The sequence below is a fragment of the Crocodylus siamensis genome, chromosome 1 (genome assembly GCF_052110815.1).
Source record: "Crocodylus siamensis isolate JL-2025a chromosome 1, ASM5211081v1, whole genome shotgun sequence".
NCBI classification, from domain to species: domain Eukaryota; kingdom Metazoa; phylum Chordata; order Crocodylia; family Crocodylidae; genus Crocodylus; species Crocodylus siamensis.
In genome coordinates this window covers 386,965,405-386,981,797 of record NC_143395.1, presented here as the reverse complement: position 1 = coordinate 386,981,797, position 16,393 = coordinate 386,965,405, and the positions used below count along the sequence as shown (strand labels likewise).

Genomic DNA, 16,393 nt, shown 5'->3' with positions numbered 1-16,393 from the left:
GACTTGATGATCTGCTCAGGTCCCTTCCAGCCCTACCAGCTATGAAACTATGGGCACATCTACACATGCATTAAGGAATTTTTTGTAATGCACATTAAATTTTGTACCTCCAATGTGAGATACTAAAATGAGCATTAGGCTGCCTTAATGTCCAGCAATGAATGAGCATGGTTTTTAAGTGCGCAGTAGTCTATTTTACTGTGCGTTAGCGTAATTGTGCATTTTTTTACATGATGCTTTAATGTGCAGTAAAATAGTCTACTGCACATTAAAGTGCATGTGTAGACACACCCACTATACATGTTACTGGTCCAAAGCCAAAAGGCATATTATTTACCACATAATTCATTGAGCTGGATCTCAGCAGAGCAGAGTCAATAGCATTTCAAGTCACAGTAACCCCACAGTGCAGCATTGCTCAGTATGTGTGTGTATTTCAGATGCCCCCCACAAAGAATCCATGTGCTAATTGGTCCCATTCATGACTGAAACCAGGTGTTCTTATCATAAGTACTAGGTTCTTCCAGAATCTATGTTCAGATGAGGCGTAGAGCAGACTGGTCTGGTTTCACGTCATAGAGTTAGGGGCCACACTAATCATATGTGACAGGATGAGAGAGGGGATACCAGAGAGATTCTGGGTGAACTGTTTGGGGCCCTGTTTGGTGATGTTTGCTAGACATTTAAGGCTGGTGAAGAAACAGGAATCACTGGAAATGGAAAAAAAAGGTACAGCTCACTTGTGGGAGTGAAGAGGAAGTAAAAGTGTATACAATGTAGTGGCTTACCATGACTTTAAAAAGTAATCACTGAGGGGAACTGCACTTAGTGGGAACTAACATATATCATTCAGATGGATTGCACTAACCTATCCTTGTGGCAGGTTCCCATCAGCATGTTTGCCCCATATGAGCCATGTACTTTATAGTCATGCTTATTGTTGGCTGCATTTCATTAATTTTATAGTTGGCTTTCATTACTAAGCAGATGCTGCTTTACAATGCATTTAATGGGGTTTCTTTGTATGTGACTGAAACACGAAGGGCTTTTTCTCCCATGTTCGTTGGGGGGGAGGTCATCTTATATTCAAGTAAATATGGTAGTAACCTGGCCACATGTTCACACAATTAGTGGCATGATAAAACAGAGAATAAACCACAAAGTAATTGCCATATTTCATAGTGTATAATTCGAAGTTTGAAACTAACATATTTACCCTTAAATTTCCACCTCGACTTAAACACCTTGTGTTTCAAAGTTTGTTAGTCTTCATCCGGACTGCATGCCAGCGCTCTTCCACACCCAGCCCATGGGGAGCTGGCGTGCTGGTGTCTATGCACTTCCCCAGTACTGAGGCCAGGCTGGGCTCCTGCCTCCCCTTCCCAATACCCTGGAGCTGGGCACCCAAACCCCACACCCATCAAATCTAGCCCACGGACACTTACCTGCAGCCCAGTGGCTGTCCTGTGGGTAGATCTTGGCCAGCAGGGTGGAGCCGCCACCCGCTGCCAGCTGCACCCGGGCGCAGAGTGGCAGCAGTGAGTGGTGCTTGCCAGGCAGGTGTCACTCGCAGCCCCCATACTGAGCTCAACTGCTGTCCGCCTGGCTGCAGCTCATGGTCTCCAGCTGTAACGGCCACCACTGACCCACATTTATAAGGCACCAGGATGAGGTGACAGCTAAGTTGAAGTCCCTGGTGCCTCTCCTGGAGTTGGTTCTGGCAAGGCAGGGTTGATTTATACACTGGGTCTGTGAAAATCCTAACTTTTTGATAAAAAATATGGGGTTGATTTATACACTGAGTAGACATGTATACCATAAAATACGGTACACAAAATATGTGTAATCACTTTGTGACTAGTATCCATTGCATCTTAACTTGAATTTAGGGCCAGGCCAATCAACTGATGGCCACTACCAGCATAGAGCCCTTGCGCCTCCAGGCCTGCACCCATCACCTGACTGGCACCCCAAGCAAGGCGCACCTGGCACCTCGTTTGCTACTTACCAGTGAAGGGGAAGATCAGGATCGTGATCCTGGGTTTCTCTTGCACTGGCAATAGAGTGTGTTTGGGATCTGATCCCTGATCCCACAATTACACCTTCTGCCATGCATGTGTAGTACAGCAGGAGATGTGATTGTTGGGATCACGGATTCGATCTGAAAATCTGCTGGGGTCTGATAAGGTGATATTCACTTACAGTCCTAAACGTTTGCTGTGCACAGTAAACTATAATTATACTCCATCTTATATAACCTTTTTTTTAAATCTCACAGGAATGCTATAAGGCTTCTGCAGTCCTTGCAGATGGATCACTCTCTCTTTTTAGTTTCAAATTAAGTACTTGTTTTAGTAGGTGGGAGGGTTAATATTTTCAACTATTTAGAATGATCTGATTGTTCTTTAAGTGTTTATATCCCTTTTTTCAAATCTTTGGGAATTGACTTGTTTTGTTCCTAAGTCCTTATCTAGTTAAAAATATCTCATGAGGAAAACAGAACCACAGGAATTATTTTTGTTTCATTGTCAAGGATTTTTTTAACCTTATTTGAATTAATTTAATTAATGAAACATACAGCTGTAACTAAACCCTGCCTTGTTCTAGGAGCTGTTACTTGAAGTAGAGACTCCGGTTTTGCCACCGTATACTTTGCCATCACCACCTCTTCCAGGAGAATGCTTTCCTGTTAAAGTTAAGCACCTTGTTTCACCTAATGAGGTAATGTAGTGGTTATAGTCATTACTAAAGTATGTCTGTGATTATACAACTTTGTGGATACTGTCAGAAAAATCAGTGTCAGTACAGAGGTATTTCAGCTTACAATTGACCATTTAAATTTCTGTGAATAACTGATGTAACTACAGGTGCCAGTGTGGAGGTAATGCAAATTTGAATGTCTTTCCTGATCTTTAAGGGAAAAAATGCAGGTCTGCTTGCACAAAGAGTTTTTATCAAAATGTTTGAATCCTGCAACCTCTTTTAAAAAGTCATGATTTCACTCATTTGGTGCAATGGCAGAGTTTTGCCCAAGACTCACCATGTTGTCCTCAGCCTAAAATTTCATGTCAGTTCATACAAAATAAAGTATCTTTTAAGCTGTTCACAAATTTAAATACAATAGGCCTTTACTAAAATGCTGGATATGACATGTAGCTCTTAAGTCAAATTACACTGAAGTGTGAAGCCAAAACCTGGGATCCATATGACTCTGGTTTTTGGCATTCAAAAATCCAGATACACTTCTTTAAGGGATAGCATGTGGTGTTCGTCCTTCGTGGGTGAAGACGACCACATCCAGCAGGGAGAGGGGAGAGAAGAAGAGGGAAAAGAAGTGGGAAAGGAAAAGGGAAGGAGAAAAGAAAAAAGGGGAAAGAAGGAAAAGGAGGAAAAAAAAGGGAAAGGAAGGAGAACAAAGGAGGGTGGGGGCTAGGTGACATGAGTACATAGGTGTCTTATAAATCCAGTCTTTGCTTTGAACAGTCTCCTGCAGCAGGGACAGGAGAGTGATGAGGACAGGATACAGAAGGTTTTCAGTTCCCTGGCCATGCATTTCTTCATTGCTTCTGCTGTGCATTGGTGTTCAAAAGCCAATGCTCCATTCTGGATTTGGGACCTCCAAGATGGACGGTCGTAAGCAATTTGCTCCCACGACTCTTGAGTCAATGCCAAAACGCTTTAGGGACACCTTTAGGGTGTCCTTGTACTGCTTCTTTCATGCGCTTTGAAAGCGTACTCCATTTGACAGTTCACCAAAAAATACTTCCTTTGGCAGACACGTCAGGCATTCTTGAGAGGTGGCCAGCCCATCTTAGCTATGCCAGTTTCAGCAGGGAGTGAATACTGGAGAGTTGATCTTCTGGGCACCTTGGTGTCCGGAATTTTGTCCTGCCACTTGATCTTTAGTATCTTTCTCAGGCAGCACAGGTGAAAGTGGTTTAGTTTCTTGGCATGACACTGGTAAATGGTTCAGGTTTCACAGGCATAAAGGAGGGTTGGAAGGATGATGGCTTTGTAAACCTTCAGTTTTGTCGACATTCTGATGCCTCTGTGGTCCCAGACTGACTTACGGAGTCTGTGAAAGGCCACACTAGCTTTTGCTAATCTTTCATTGACTTTGTCATCAGTGTGGACAGCACAGGAGAACGTGCTGCCTAGATAGGCAGTACCTGTCTAGGGATGGTAGAGGAGGAGGAAATAGGTATTTGTATGGATATTTTCTCACTCTTTTTTCTATTATTATTGGAAAATGCTCATTTGAATCCAAAACACTAGAAATTTGAAAGCAGGGCTCTGACATAATTTGTCATGGTTTCTGTCCAGCTTACCGTGTGAGTTGTTTCTTGCCTCTGGTGCAGTGCTGACCTACCACTGATCTGGGAACCCAAATCTTACCAGGTCATTACAGTAAAGCTAAAGGTCTCGATAGAACAAGGACCAGTGATCTCAAATTGCAGCAAGAGAAGTTTAGGTTAGATATTAGGAAACATTTTTTCCCTAGGAGGGTAGTAAAACACTAGAACAGGCTACCCAGAGAGGTGGTAGAATCTTCATCCTTGGAGGTTTTTAAGACCCAGCTAGACAAAGCTTTGGCTGGGATGATCTAGTTGGGGACAGGCCTGCTTTGAGGAGGGGGTTGGACTAGATGACCTCCTGAGGTCCCATCCAACTAATTTTCTGTAATTCTGTGAAGCCTCAACTTCATGCAGAGCTCTTACCGCTTTTGAGCTTCTAGCTTCATGATGAAGGATTAGTGCATGATTCCCACTCCAGTGAAGTAGATCAGAGAGATACTTTGCAACAATATACGGTGGTGTCCATCTGTCACACTGCTTCTTCCATGTGTTCTGAGCCCACCATCACCATGATGAATCAAAAGCATGCCATTCTTAAGGGACAACCAGTATGGCCCTTGGGTTTGCAGTGCAAGAACATTTGCTTTGTACAGTACTACCATATTATTGAGATTCTAGAGCAGTCCCACATACAAATCAAGTATGATTGCTATGGTTCTTTTTTGGGAAGGAGGAGGTTGATCTGTAAGCACAACAATGCAGAAATACTGGAAGCAGGGATCAACCAGAACACAGCATTTTCTCCATGGAGTAAAGTCAGGCTCCCTCTTGTTTGCTCTTCTGGCCCCATGACTCTTTCCATCTTGGCTGACCAACAGGCCAGCTTCAAAAAAACGAAGCAGGGAGGGAAATAATACAAGGCGCTCACAACTATGTCATCCTTACAGCTTGGGAGTTATGGTACTACATTAGAAACATAGCAGATGTGGGTTAAAACCTCTGGAGGGGGAGGGGGGCTGAGAAGGCTCAAATGCATGTAATTACAGTATGTCAGAGCAGACTCGACTAATTGAATACACTTCAGGTTACAGTGCCCCCACTGGCATTTTGAAGCATGGGGACACTGATACACAAGATGCTACAAGTGCTTTAATTAAAGTGGGTCTCAGAGCTGCTCTAATTAAGGCATCCCCCACCCCTGGAGCATGTGTAAAATGCCCCATGTTTTCCCATGTCTTGTGCTCTAACCCCCACTAAGCTATTTCACAGAAGCGAAAATTAGGATTGAAAGGGACCCTAGGAGGTCATCTAATCCAATCCCCTGCTTCAAAGCAGGACTGTCCCCAACTAGATCATACCAGCCAAGGCTTCATGTAGCTGGATCTTAAAAACGCCCAGCAATGGAGACACATCACTTCTCTGAGTAACCTGTTCCAGTGTTTTACTTACTACCTTCCCAGTGAAAGAGTTTTTCCTAATAACTAACCTAAATGTCCTTGCTGCAACTTGAGACTGGTGCTCCTTGTTCTGTCATTTGCCACCACTGAGAACAGTCTAGCTCCTTCCTCTTTTGAACCCCCCTTGAGGTAGTTAAAGGTTGCTATCATATCCCCCCTCCATCTTCTCTCCTCTAGACTAAATAAGCCCAGTTCCGTCAGCCTCTTCTCAGAAGTCATTTGCCCCTACCCCTTAACCATAACTATATGAGGAAAATGATCTCAAGCATATGTTTTTTGGCTCTGATCAGAAGTTCTGCTAAGACGCATGCCTCATGGAGTCAGGGGGGAGTAAAATTTTGAGCAGTGGAAGCATTTAGCATAGTTTAAAATACCATACTGAAATGAACAAAGCTTTGTTCTTTACGGTATAACAGAGCACAGGGCATAGGCAGCAGCCAGGCAGTCTACAGCTGACTAATACCAATCCAGCACTGATGGTTGATTGGGGAACAAGGCCAGCTGTTGTATATAAGGGCTGGGTACCTGAACTGCCTGCAGTAGTTTGCTGCTACCAGCTGAGCTGATGCCTAAAACCTCGGAGGTAAGGGCTGCGGCTATGGGGAAGGAGGCTCCATGGTTCTGGGCATGACCTGAAACTACACCCTGAATTGGAGCCTTAGACATGGAGGTTGTAGGGCAAGAGATGGGGTCAAAGGGGTCTGTGGAGGCCAGGTATGTGCCACCAGACTAGGGCCGGGTATCAGGCCGTGTTGAGCTGGAGGTCCAAGTGAAGCCCTGTGAAAGCAGAAAAGCCAAGTGAGGCCCCATTGAAGCAGGAAGGCCAGGTGACTAAACTAAAGCCAGGTGTCAGGGTGCACAAGCTGGAGGCCAGGTGCTAGGCTGAGCAGGCTTGGGGCTGGATCTGAGCCCAGGAAACATCTGCAAGGCATGGGACATGTCAAAAAGAGGTCGGAGGCCCTTGTCATCAGGGCAGGTAAAGGGCAGCCTCCCGCCTGATTAACATCTGACAATCAGGAACATCAAGGCATGTTAGGAGAGACAGGCAGGTGGGTAGCCTGGAAACCAGTGGGCGGGCCTATTTTGAGATCCGCCCTGGGACGCCCGTGTGTTACATAGGGCAAAATAAAGTTTACCTCTGGGAGTGATATTAGCTCGGGGTGGGCAAAATGTGGCCTGCAGGCCATATGCAGCCTGCCAGGCCATTCTATCCGGCCCGCAGGGCCCCTAAAAAATTTAGTAAATTAATATTTATTTGCCCTTGGCTGTCTGTCATATGGCCCTTGATGACTTGCCAAAACTCAGTAAGCAGCCCTACCCATAATAATTGCCCGCCCCATAATTGCTGCGTGCTAGCTTCCCAATAATATAAGAAAACTTTTTGCTTGTACACATGCAAAGTACATGTCTCCTTGCTTCTAGTTCTGTAAGCTAGCACTTTGCCAGTATCTATGTATTAAATACCTATTAAATGAAATGGTAGTGCTGGGGTAATGTTATAGTCAGGGATCCTGGTTTTCTCTGATTTAAAAAAATCTCCAATTTTTGGTTAAAAAAAAAAAGTAATCCCAAATCCACATTGTTTGATGATTAAAATGAACCAACACACACACACACGTATATACTAGTAGTGTCTCATTTAAAATTTATGGAAAAACATGGATTTGGGGTTACCTTTTTTTTAACTGAAAATTGGGCATTATTTTAAAACAGAGAAAACCAGGATCCCTGGTTACAGCCATGATGGTCCAAATAAAAATGCAAGAGGCAAGGATTTTACTGGGTGATCTCTCTGATTGGACCAGCTGCGTAGTCGGGAGGGATATAGACAAACCTTTTGTTACCAAGTATGTTTCCTCAGGTTTCACCTGAATTCAATTTAGAATTTAAACCAATGTATCTTAATGATGAACTTTTTTCAGGATGGAAGTCATTATCCTTTTAACATCACATTAAATTTGGAGTCAGTTTTGATGTGATCAGTCTGCAGAATTGTAGTCTGTCTCTTAGAAAACTCTGTCCTTTGCCTTAGGTGTATATTTGCCTTGATTCAGTAGAGAGTATTGAAGGCCAAAATGACACAGAAGATGGTAGAGTTGACTGGAACTCTGAAACTGAGAGCCTGGATCAAGTCCTGAGGAGGTGTAACAAAGATGTGGATTCTCTTCCTTTTCTAACAGATTTTAGAACAGGTAATTATGAAAAGCTTGTATATTCTGCATCTAATTATGTATTTTACAGAAAGCATAAAATAGAAATCTCTCCTTTGGGAATGGGATTTTCCAAACAAGCTCACTTTTATTCTATCACTTTCCCATGGACTTAATGGAAGAGAAGTTTCCTACTCTGTTCCAGTAGAACAGGGCTGTCCTGAGGGATTAACCTGCAGCTCTCAGCCCCCTCTGGGCTGGGTGCTGCTCCTTGCTCCTGTTGCTGTCTGGAGTCTCTGGGCTTCCCCTCCCTCCTCTAGCTTCTGTTTCATGCCCCCTTCTGTGTGTGGACAAGGAGAGGTAGGGCAGTTCACCCAGGGAATCTGAGGTTGGAGGCCTCAGTGGGGAACTCAGAGTCTCCACATAGTGTTGGTGCAGCACAGCAGGAGTTGCCTGCAGCCTGTGCAGCATGTGGCCAAGGAGCCTGCAGCTTTTCTCTACTCATGCTCTTTAAACCAGATGATTTACCCTTGAGGTGGGGGTTCTTCATGTGTACTTGAATCATTTTTGTCACCTGTTGTCAGCCTTTTATTAAAGAAAAACAGAGCAGATCGAGATTAGGTCTTTCTCCTGCAGAAAGTTGTTTCTTGAGATGGACCAGGCATCAAATGTACGGCTAGTGGGCAGGATCTGGCCCTCAGCAGTTCCTTATGGCTGGACAACTTGCCCTTGCATCCAGCCCACAGGACTTCTTGGCACAGCTGCTAGAGCTGCTATGCCAGTGCAGGCAGCAACCAGGGGATAAATGCCACTTGCCCCCACTACCCATCACAGAATTGCTGCTTAGGGTACTCACTCAGCTGGATCCAGAGGTAGATTGTCCAGCCACCAAGAAGGCCCACTGTCCAGACCGGCCCTCCAGTGCAAATAAATTTGACATCCCTGTTCTAGATCATCCTTTATAAGTACTCTCTTCTCTGATGGGACTGTTTCTCCCAGTTCTTGGATGACTCCCAAATGCAAGGGCTGTCTAACTAGTTACCTCCCTTGGGCTCCCACTCGACCAGCAGTCCCTGCATTTTTCCTACTGGTGCGGCAGCAAGAGTCTCTGGAGCAGGGCAGCATGGTGGAAGGACAACTGGTTAGCCAGCCTGATGCTGCCCAGTGAGTGGGGGGCAGGAATCGTGCTGTTTGTGTGTTGAGGTGTCCACGTAATGGCGGAGGGGGATGTGTGTGCTATTTCTGGCTGCCCAAAAGTTAAACATATACTATATACCTGTCATGTATTGTGGAAGTTACAAAGAGTGGCAGCGTAAGAAAGAGAAAACAAAGCCTTTCGTATCTTGATGACATAATACAACTCAGTTTAGAGTTCAGTTAAAGGATCTTCTAAGTCTTATGTTTAATTTTTCTCCTTACAGAAATGCCTTGCCTTGCAGAGTATAGCGATGGCTTATGGTATAGAGCAAAACTTCTTTCTATTAAAGATTTTGACCCTGTTACTATTCTGATTCAGTTTATTGACTATGGATCAACTAAAAAACTACCAACAAGCAGGTAAACACAGAGCATTTATATTTTTAACTTCTGTTCAAACACAAGCATCTTGTCTAAGTTGGATTTAATATTAACATTAAGCATTTCCTGTCTGTATGTCCATCTGTCTTGGGAACATATATAGTCCACATTATTGAGGTATCTGAATACCTCACATTCTGTATTCTTACAGCTCCCATAGAGGGAGGATTGTGCTTTTATCCCCACTTTATGCATGGGGAATTGAGATGCTGAGGTGCTACGGCCTGGATCCACAGAGTATTTAGGGGTTTAAACCATATCTTTACACATCTAAATCCATTGTGCAGCTGCCATTGACACATACAAAACAATGATTAGCTGTAACTAAGTCCTAGACACAAATTAGCTTCCATCCATTAGCATATGTAAGGCAGCTTTAGCTGATATTACCACACTAGCCCCTAGTTCAAGATGACGCTTCAGAAGCTGAAAAGTACAAAGTGTGACTTCCCTGCCTCCCCCTCCCCTCCAATTAAATGTTCCAGCTTTGCCAGCAAGGCCCAAGCTGAAACCAGATGCAGCCTGCACAAAGGACAGCTTGTGGGTTAGGGTGGGTAAGAACAGAGCCATCCCTAGGGATGTGCAGGGCCTGGGGCATATCAGCCTGTGTGGGGCCCGGGGAGGGGAAGGGAGGGGTGGCAAGCGGCGGTGCATGGCAGCTGCAGCAGGGCCTGTACAGCACTGTCTGCAGGGCCGGGGGCAGTTGCCCTGATTCACACCCCCCACCCCCACCCCAGGACAGCCCTGGGTAAGAATGTCTGTCCCTACCAGTGCTTAGGGCACTTGTCTGGGATGTGGGAGATGTGATTGAAATACCCTGTCTGCCCAATTTGGAACAGGGACTTGAACCCACTTCTTCCACAGCTCAGGTAAGTGCCCTGACCACCAGACTTACCAGCATTCTGTGGTGGGTCTCTCTCGTTCTCTCCCATTTTTAGGGTTGTTCCATTCTGTAGTAAGTTTTTTATTTTGAGTTGGAGACAGACCAACTGTAGCCTAGGGCATCCATACACATGCTCTGGGGTACAGGGACATGTGCTTTAATTGTGTGGCTCCAAAAGGTATTCTAATTAAAGCACCTGCAGCGTCACTTGTATTCAGCATCCATGCTTCAAAATGGTGGCAGGGTGTTTAAACTAAAGCTCATTTGACTGCTAGAGGCTTCCGGAGTACGTTAATTAACACAGTCCAGCAGACTTGATCAAATCTGCTCCAACACATGCCAATTAGCACATGTTAGAGCAGCCATCCAGCATGTGTATAGGTACCCCTAGTGCTTAAGATGGCCGTCTGAGATGGGGAATCAAACTGGCACAAGAGATTTGAACCACATCCCAGGTGAGAGACCTAACCATTAAGTGGTTAGGATCTCCCTCAACACCCTCCTTCCTTTCTGGAAAGAAGGCAGTCAGACTAATGCAGGATTCATGATTGTGGATCCTGAGTGAAGAGATGCCTCTCCTAGCTACGGTAAGTGCCACTCCTTATCCAGGCACAGCAGGTTAGGAGCCTGTACCACACTCATCCCATGTTGGGTTTTGGGGTTTTTGTTTTTTGGTCCTTGGTTCCAAGTTAAGTGATTTCTCAAGATCTCTTCTGTAGATGCTGGACTCTATTTATACGCTGTAGGGGAAGCCAAGTATGATTAGATACTGCAGTGCTGAAGTACTTTGGAGACTCTAGGCCTAAGTGACATGTCCAGCATCCCATAAATTGTCCATTGGAAAGCATGGTCTGTAACTATGAACTCACATCTCCAAGGCTCTAACCTAGTTCCATAAACATTAGCACATTCTCTGTATCCTTCAGTAACACCTTTCAGTTGTAGATGTTGGAAAAACTACCATCTTCCATTTTATAGACAAATGTTTTCATTCTGCTCTAGATTACGTCAGATTCCTCCTGTTCTTATGCAATATCCTGCTCAAGCAGTGAAAGCTCTGTTGGCTGGATTTAAACCTCCTTTGCGTGATACAGAGAAAGTGAGAATTCCATATTGCCCAGAGTGGAGTATGGAAGCATTGTGGGCAATGGTAGACTGTGTTCAAGGAAAAAAGCTCTTTGCTTCCACATTGGTGAGTTGTGATGGTGGGGGTGGGGTCTCCTGCCCTTGAGTTCCTGTCAGACACAAGTGATTTTCTTGTTAACATTTTCTGCAGTGAGTGTGAATGTTATAAAAACATTTTTATTGTGACCTCTACTCTGTTAACATGGATCTGTACACTATTCAATATTGAAATAATTTTGCAAAACTTAATCATATGACAGAGTCTGGTGTCCAAGCCTTCTTGTCTGAATGACTTCATTGTTGTGCTTTCCACTAGAACCTAGTATTCTTGCTTCTGTTTCACGTTCTCGTATGGGCCAGTAGTAGAGTGCCACAAATGAACACAAGGGTTGTAATCACTAATGGCTACCACGTCCTTTCTTTGCTTTCCCTTGGCATCTTCTGTTGCCTCCTAACGTTTCTCCTCTTCATCCACCATGGCATTCAGACTGCAAAGTGAAAATCATTCACACACATATGAAGGTATCCAGCTTCTCAAGATGTTCCTTCACGAGGTCAGCATTTATGGAGGGTAGGGAATCCCCAACACCCGGATCTCCCTGTCCCATAGCAGGCATGGGCGTCCCGTGGGACTGATGAAAGACTGACGCAAAGTACCTATTTAATAGGTTGGCTTTTTCCTGGGCGTCAGTTGCCAGTTGCCCCATCTGGTTTAGCAGGGGTCCAACGTTGTCCTTGCTTTTCCTCCGGCTCCCCACATATCTGAAAAAGGACTTTTTGTTGTCCTTGATGCTTGAAGCTAGTTGGAGTTCAGTTGCAGCCTTGGCTTTCCTGGTTTGCTCCCTGCAGAACCGGACCAGCGCAGAATAATTTGGAGGTGAATCCCTTGCTGCAACTTGAGACTGTTGCTCCTTGTTCTTGTCATCTGCCACACTGAAAACAATCTAGCTCTGTCCTCTTCTGAATTTCCCTTCAGGTAGTCGGAGGCTGCTATTAAATCCCCTCTCAGTCTTCTCTTCTCCAAACTAAATAAGCCCAGTTCCCTCAGCATCTCCTCATAAGTCATGTGCCCCAGTCCCCGAAAGATACAAACCTTTCAATTCACTGTAGTTCATTTACCACTATTTCATGTTCTTCAGATCAACAGAGTACCTAATAAAAATTCCTTTTAAGTGCAGCATCATTGCTCTTCTTTCTACTTGTGCAGTTAATTTAATGCCTCACTTATTCCTGTTACCTTGTTTTTCTTAACCTTCAGCCCACTGATGGCTCATGTGCCTTTTAGATCTCATCTTTTTTAGACTGTGACAGGCATTGTCACTGTTATATGCAGCACGTAGCAGAAAGGAGTCCCAACCTGGTTGGAACATTAGGTATTGCTGCAATGCAGAATAATCGTAGTGTTTAATCAGTTTTTACTATTTGAAACCGTTCCTGTATTTCTTAAAGCTGCATGCATTTCTGATTTCCAGACTTCGTCACCAGAGTTCACCATTTTCTTGTACAATAATGAGCAAAAATTAGTTCACTTGAAGCTGATAGAAATGGGACTTGCAGACCTATATGAGTGACATGTAAGTACAGTATATATGATGGTTGTTGCAAAGCAGGACTATAGAAGGTAGGACTTGCACACTAATTTATTTATTTATTTATTATTAGTGTTTTGTTGTACCCTCGCTGAAAAACTCAGAGCAGCTTACAGTAAACAGCCAGAGGATTCTTCCAATAACATCCCAAAATCTGAAAACACAAACTGCCCCCCTTAACCGCAACCACTGGCTCCATTCCCAAATTCCCACACAAGCAAACCTTTCTGCAAATTCCAACCACACCTCCCAATCATCCCTCCCATCCAGATACAAAAAATCTTTTTCCACCTTACCTATCCACTCCCCTCACCCTGCTTCAGTCAGGGAAGATCAGAACTGGCCAGGTTTGTTTATCTCTGCAGCCTTTTGGATGCTAATGTAGTGACTTTTTTTTAAATACTTTTTTTTAAGTTGAGTATGTACAGGAGAGTATGCGTAGCAGGAAAACAATCACTACACCCTGTCTGATACAGCAGCTGGCAGCCTTTTATAAGCTGCAGGCCAGAGTGATGCAGTTCAGGTCAGAGGAAACCCAGCCACTTTGGCCCACAGTGCTATAGGGGGAGTAACTGCTGTTGAAGCCCCTTACCCCTGAAAGCTGCCAAAGTCCCATGTCCACCGTAGATTGCTGACTACTAATCTAGTATCATCTGTATGATCAGATCCTACCCTTACAACTTCTGCACTCTATTCTGACTCTTTCTAAAAGCAGCAGTTTATGGTCTGACAAATCAATCCTGGTTTTTGCTTAAACCAGAGTTTCGGGTCTAGTGCGAGTGCCAGCAAGGACTGGAGAAACAGTTAAATCCCTTCCCTATTTGCAGAGCTTGAATATGTAAGGACTGCTTATGCTGGTAATTGCTGAAGTAGGCGAAATTGCAATTGACTGGTAATCTGCAACAAATTATCCTTAATGTTTGTATATATTGTACTAGTGAGAACCAATTGTTTCCTTCACTATAACCACTTTGCCTCCCATATATACAAGGGGTGGCCACATGGTCCAGTCGCCCCCACAAATGCTGGAATGGTATTCCTAAACCATCCCAGACCAGTGCAATCCCAGTTGCAAGAACAAATGTTTTCTTTATGATGATGCAGCAGGTTTTCAAACACTGTTCTAGAAAATGCCTGCTTCTAAAGGGATTTTTCTCTGAACCTGAGGGAAGTTCATTATGAGTTATACTGCATATTCATATGAGCCCGTGATGAATACATTTCTTGTTTTATGTTTGATGCCATTTAAAGGGGTCTGTGATAAGTGGTCCGTTTGTGATTTAAGATGCCTCCTAATTTTAACACTTTTTTTGTTTCAGAGTTGCTGTATTAAAGAACTTTTGCTGAAGACCTCACTAACAGAGGAGTAAAGTTTTGTTTGTATTTGTTCTGGCATTTTTGCTTAGTTTAGTACATTCTGAGTGCAACAGTTGTGCACAATACCTGGAATATTTAGGTGTGTCTGGTTCAGTTATTTGCAGAAGTTTGGGAAGGATGTTAAAATAAATATTTCTTTTGTTCAAAATGCATCTCAGATTGTTTTTTCCTCAAACCTGCACAAGTCATCAGTCCTGCAGTGTGTTTTCAATGAACCACCATCATCCATCTGGAGTTCAGCAAAGTAGGAAACAACCCAAGGTAGCTGAAAAAAGCAGGAGCATCTCCTAAGAGGGTCTTGCCCTTCCCTCTAATGGGTGAAAAATATTGTATAAGTTTATATGCCAGTCAGTGGGGCTCAGGTAAGCTATTACCCCCTCTGCACCTTGGGAAGTAGTTAGTTTAAACCCTGTCCTTTCAGCCTGAACTCCCTCCAAGACTTGGATAACAGGCACTTTTCCCAACGCAATGAAAAATACAACAGGAGACCAGCCTGACTAAACTGGTCTCTTCAATGAGCTGAAACTCAAGAAGGAATCATACAAAAAGTAGAAATTTAGTCATGTTGCTAGGGAAGAGTGTGTGTCACATGAGCAGGCAGGGAGAAAATCAAGAGGCCACAGCTGGCAGGGGACATAAAAGATAATAAAAAGAGATTCTGTATAAATGTTATAAGTGACGGAAATCAAAGAAACTATAGGCCCCTTACAGCATCAAAAGGTGGTATAGTTACAGATGAGGCATTATTTATTTAATGCCTTTTTTACTTCAGTCTTTACAAATGATAAGAAAAGGCAAACAGCCTAAAGTAGTGGAAGAAAAGGTTAGGGTTTACTTGAAGGTGCTTTCAAGGCTATGGTCTGGGCAAATGAGACGAGCTGCTAAATTATATAAATTATGATAAATCTCAAGGGGGAGTGGATACAAGTGGTTGGTAACTGACATTCAGTACATACAAGCTCAGCATGAAGATTGTCTGTATGGATCCACTGCTGGTGCTTGCTTTCTAGTATGAGGTGTGATCCATTCCTAAGCAGACACTATTCCCTCTGTATGCATATTTCACAGAAAAACAGGGTAGACATGGTAGATTTAAAAAATTGTCTTCTATCTCTGTGTTAAGTAAGAACAGAGATTTGGGGGGGGTCAAGAAGATGACTAGTTGTAAAGTGTTTTGAAATAATTTAGTGATTCAGAATTGGACAGAGATGGGGGCAGGTGGGGAGCGAAACAAAGCAGTTCTGTTCCTTGTGCCTCAGCCCTGAAGATCACTAAGCACCCAGGCAGCCCCTGATGGGGGAGAGCAAAGTACTATGGGACGCAGGGGGCTTGAGAGAGCCCTTATAGTACTACAGTGCCTTGTACACAGAGTACCTGTGGTGCCACAAGAGGCAGCATTCCAGAGAAGTACCTGTTTCATCCAGGAACATTTTTGTAGAGCTACAAATGTAATGTCTGGCCATGGCCTGAGCATACACTTCCACCACAGCCCATTTTGAGGGAGCTTTCACCAAGGAAGCAGCCAATATTGCTGCCACAGTCCTTGGACAAGGAGGTAAGTGCTTGCTTCCTTTTCCCCTGCTGGGTGTCATTATTTAAGTTAAGCCTTTGCTATCCCATAGTACCTATCTTTAAAAGGGCAAAAGAGAACCTGAGAAACAGACCAGTCAGCTTGACTTCCGTACCTTGGGAAATTACCAGAGCAAATTTTAAAAGTCATTTTGTAAATACCTGGAAAGGGAAAGGCTGATCACTACCCACTTTTATTAACAAATTATACCAAACAAACTGGATTTCCCTCCTTGACAAAGGTAACTCATTTGAGGAATTCAGTGGACATAATATACTTGGGACTTTAGAAAGGCTTCTGATGTAGTCCATATGACAACTGAGAGGGATTGTAAACAATTGGGGAAACAGAATTTAAAAGGATCTTGCT

At 43.9% G+C, this 16,393-nt stretch overlaps 1 protein-coding gene across 1 annotated transcript in view; it reads left to right on the top strand.

Annotated features, from left to right (window-relative positions):
- RNF17 (ring finger protein 17) overlaps positions 1-14,584 on the top strand; it is a 111,445-nt gene extending 96,861 nt beyond the window's left edge. Inside the window, 6 exon segments of the mRNA XM_090031753.1 lie at positions 2,608-2,721; positions 7,785-7,944; positions 9,324-9,459; positions 11,366-11,555; positions 12,961-13,062; positions 14,397-14,584. Coding sequence (XP_089887879.1) covers positions 2,608-2,721; positions 7,785-7,944; positions 9,324-9,459; positions 11,366-11,555; positions 12,961-13,059 — 699 coding nt within the window. The 3' untranslated portion in view covers positions 13,060-13,062; positions 14,397-14,584.
- Positions 14,585-16,393: the final 1,809 nt, after the last annotated feature.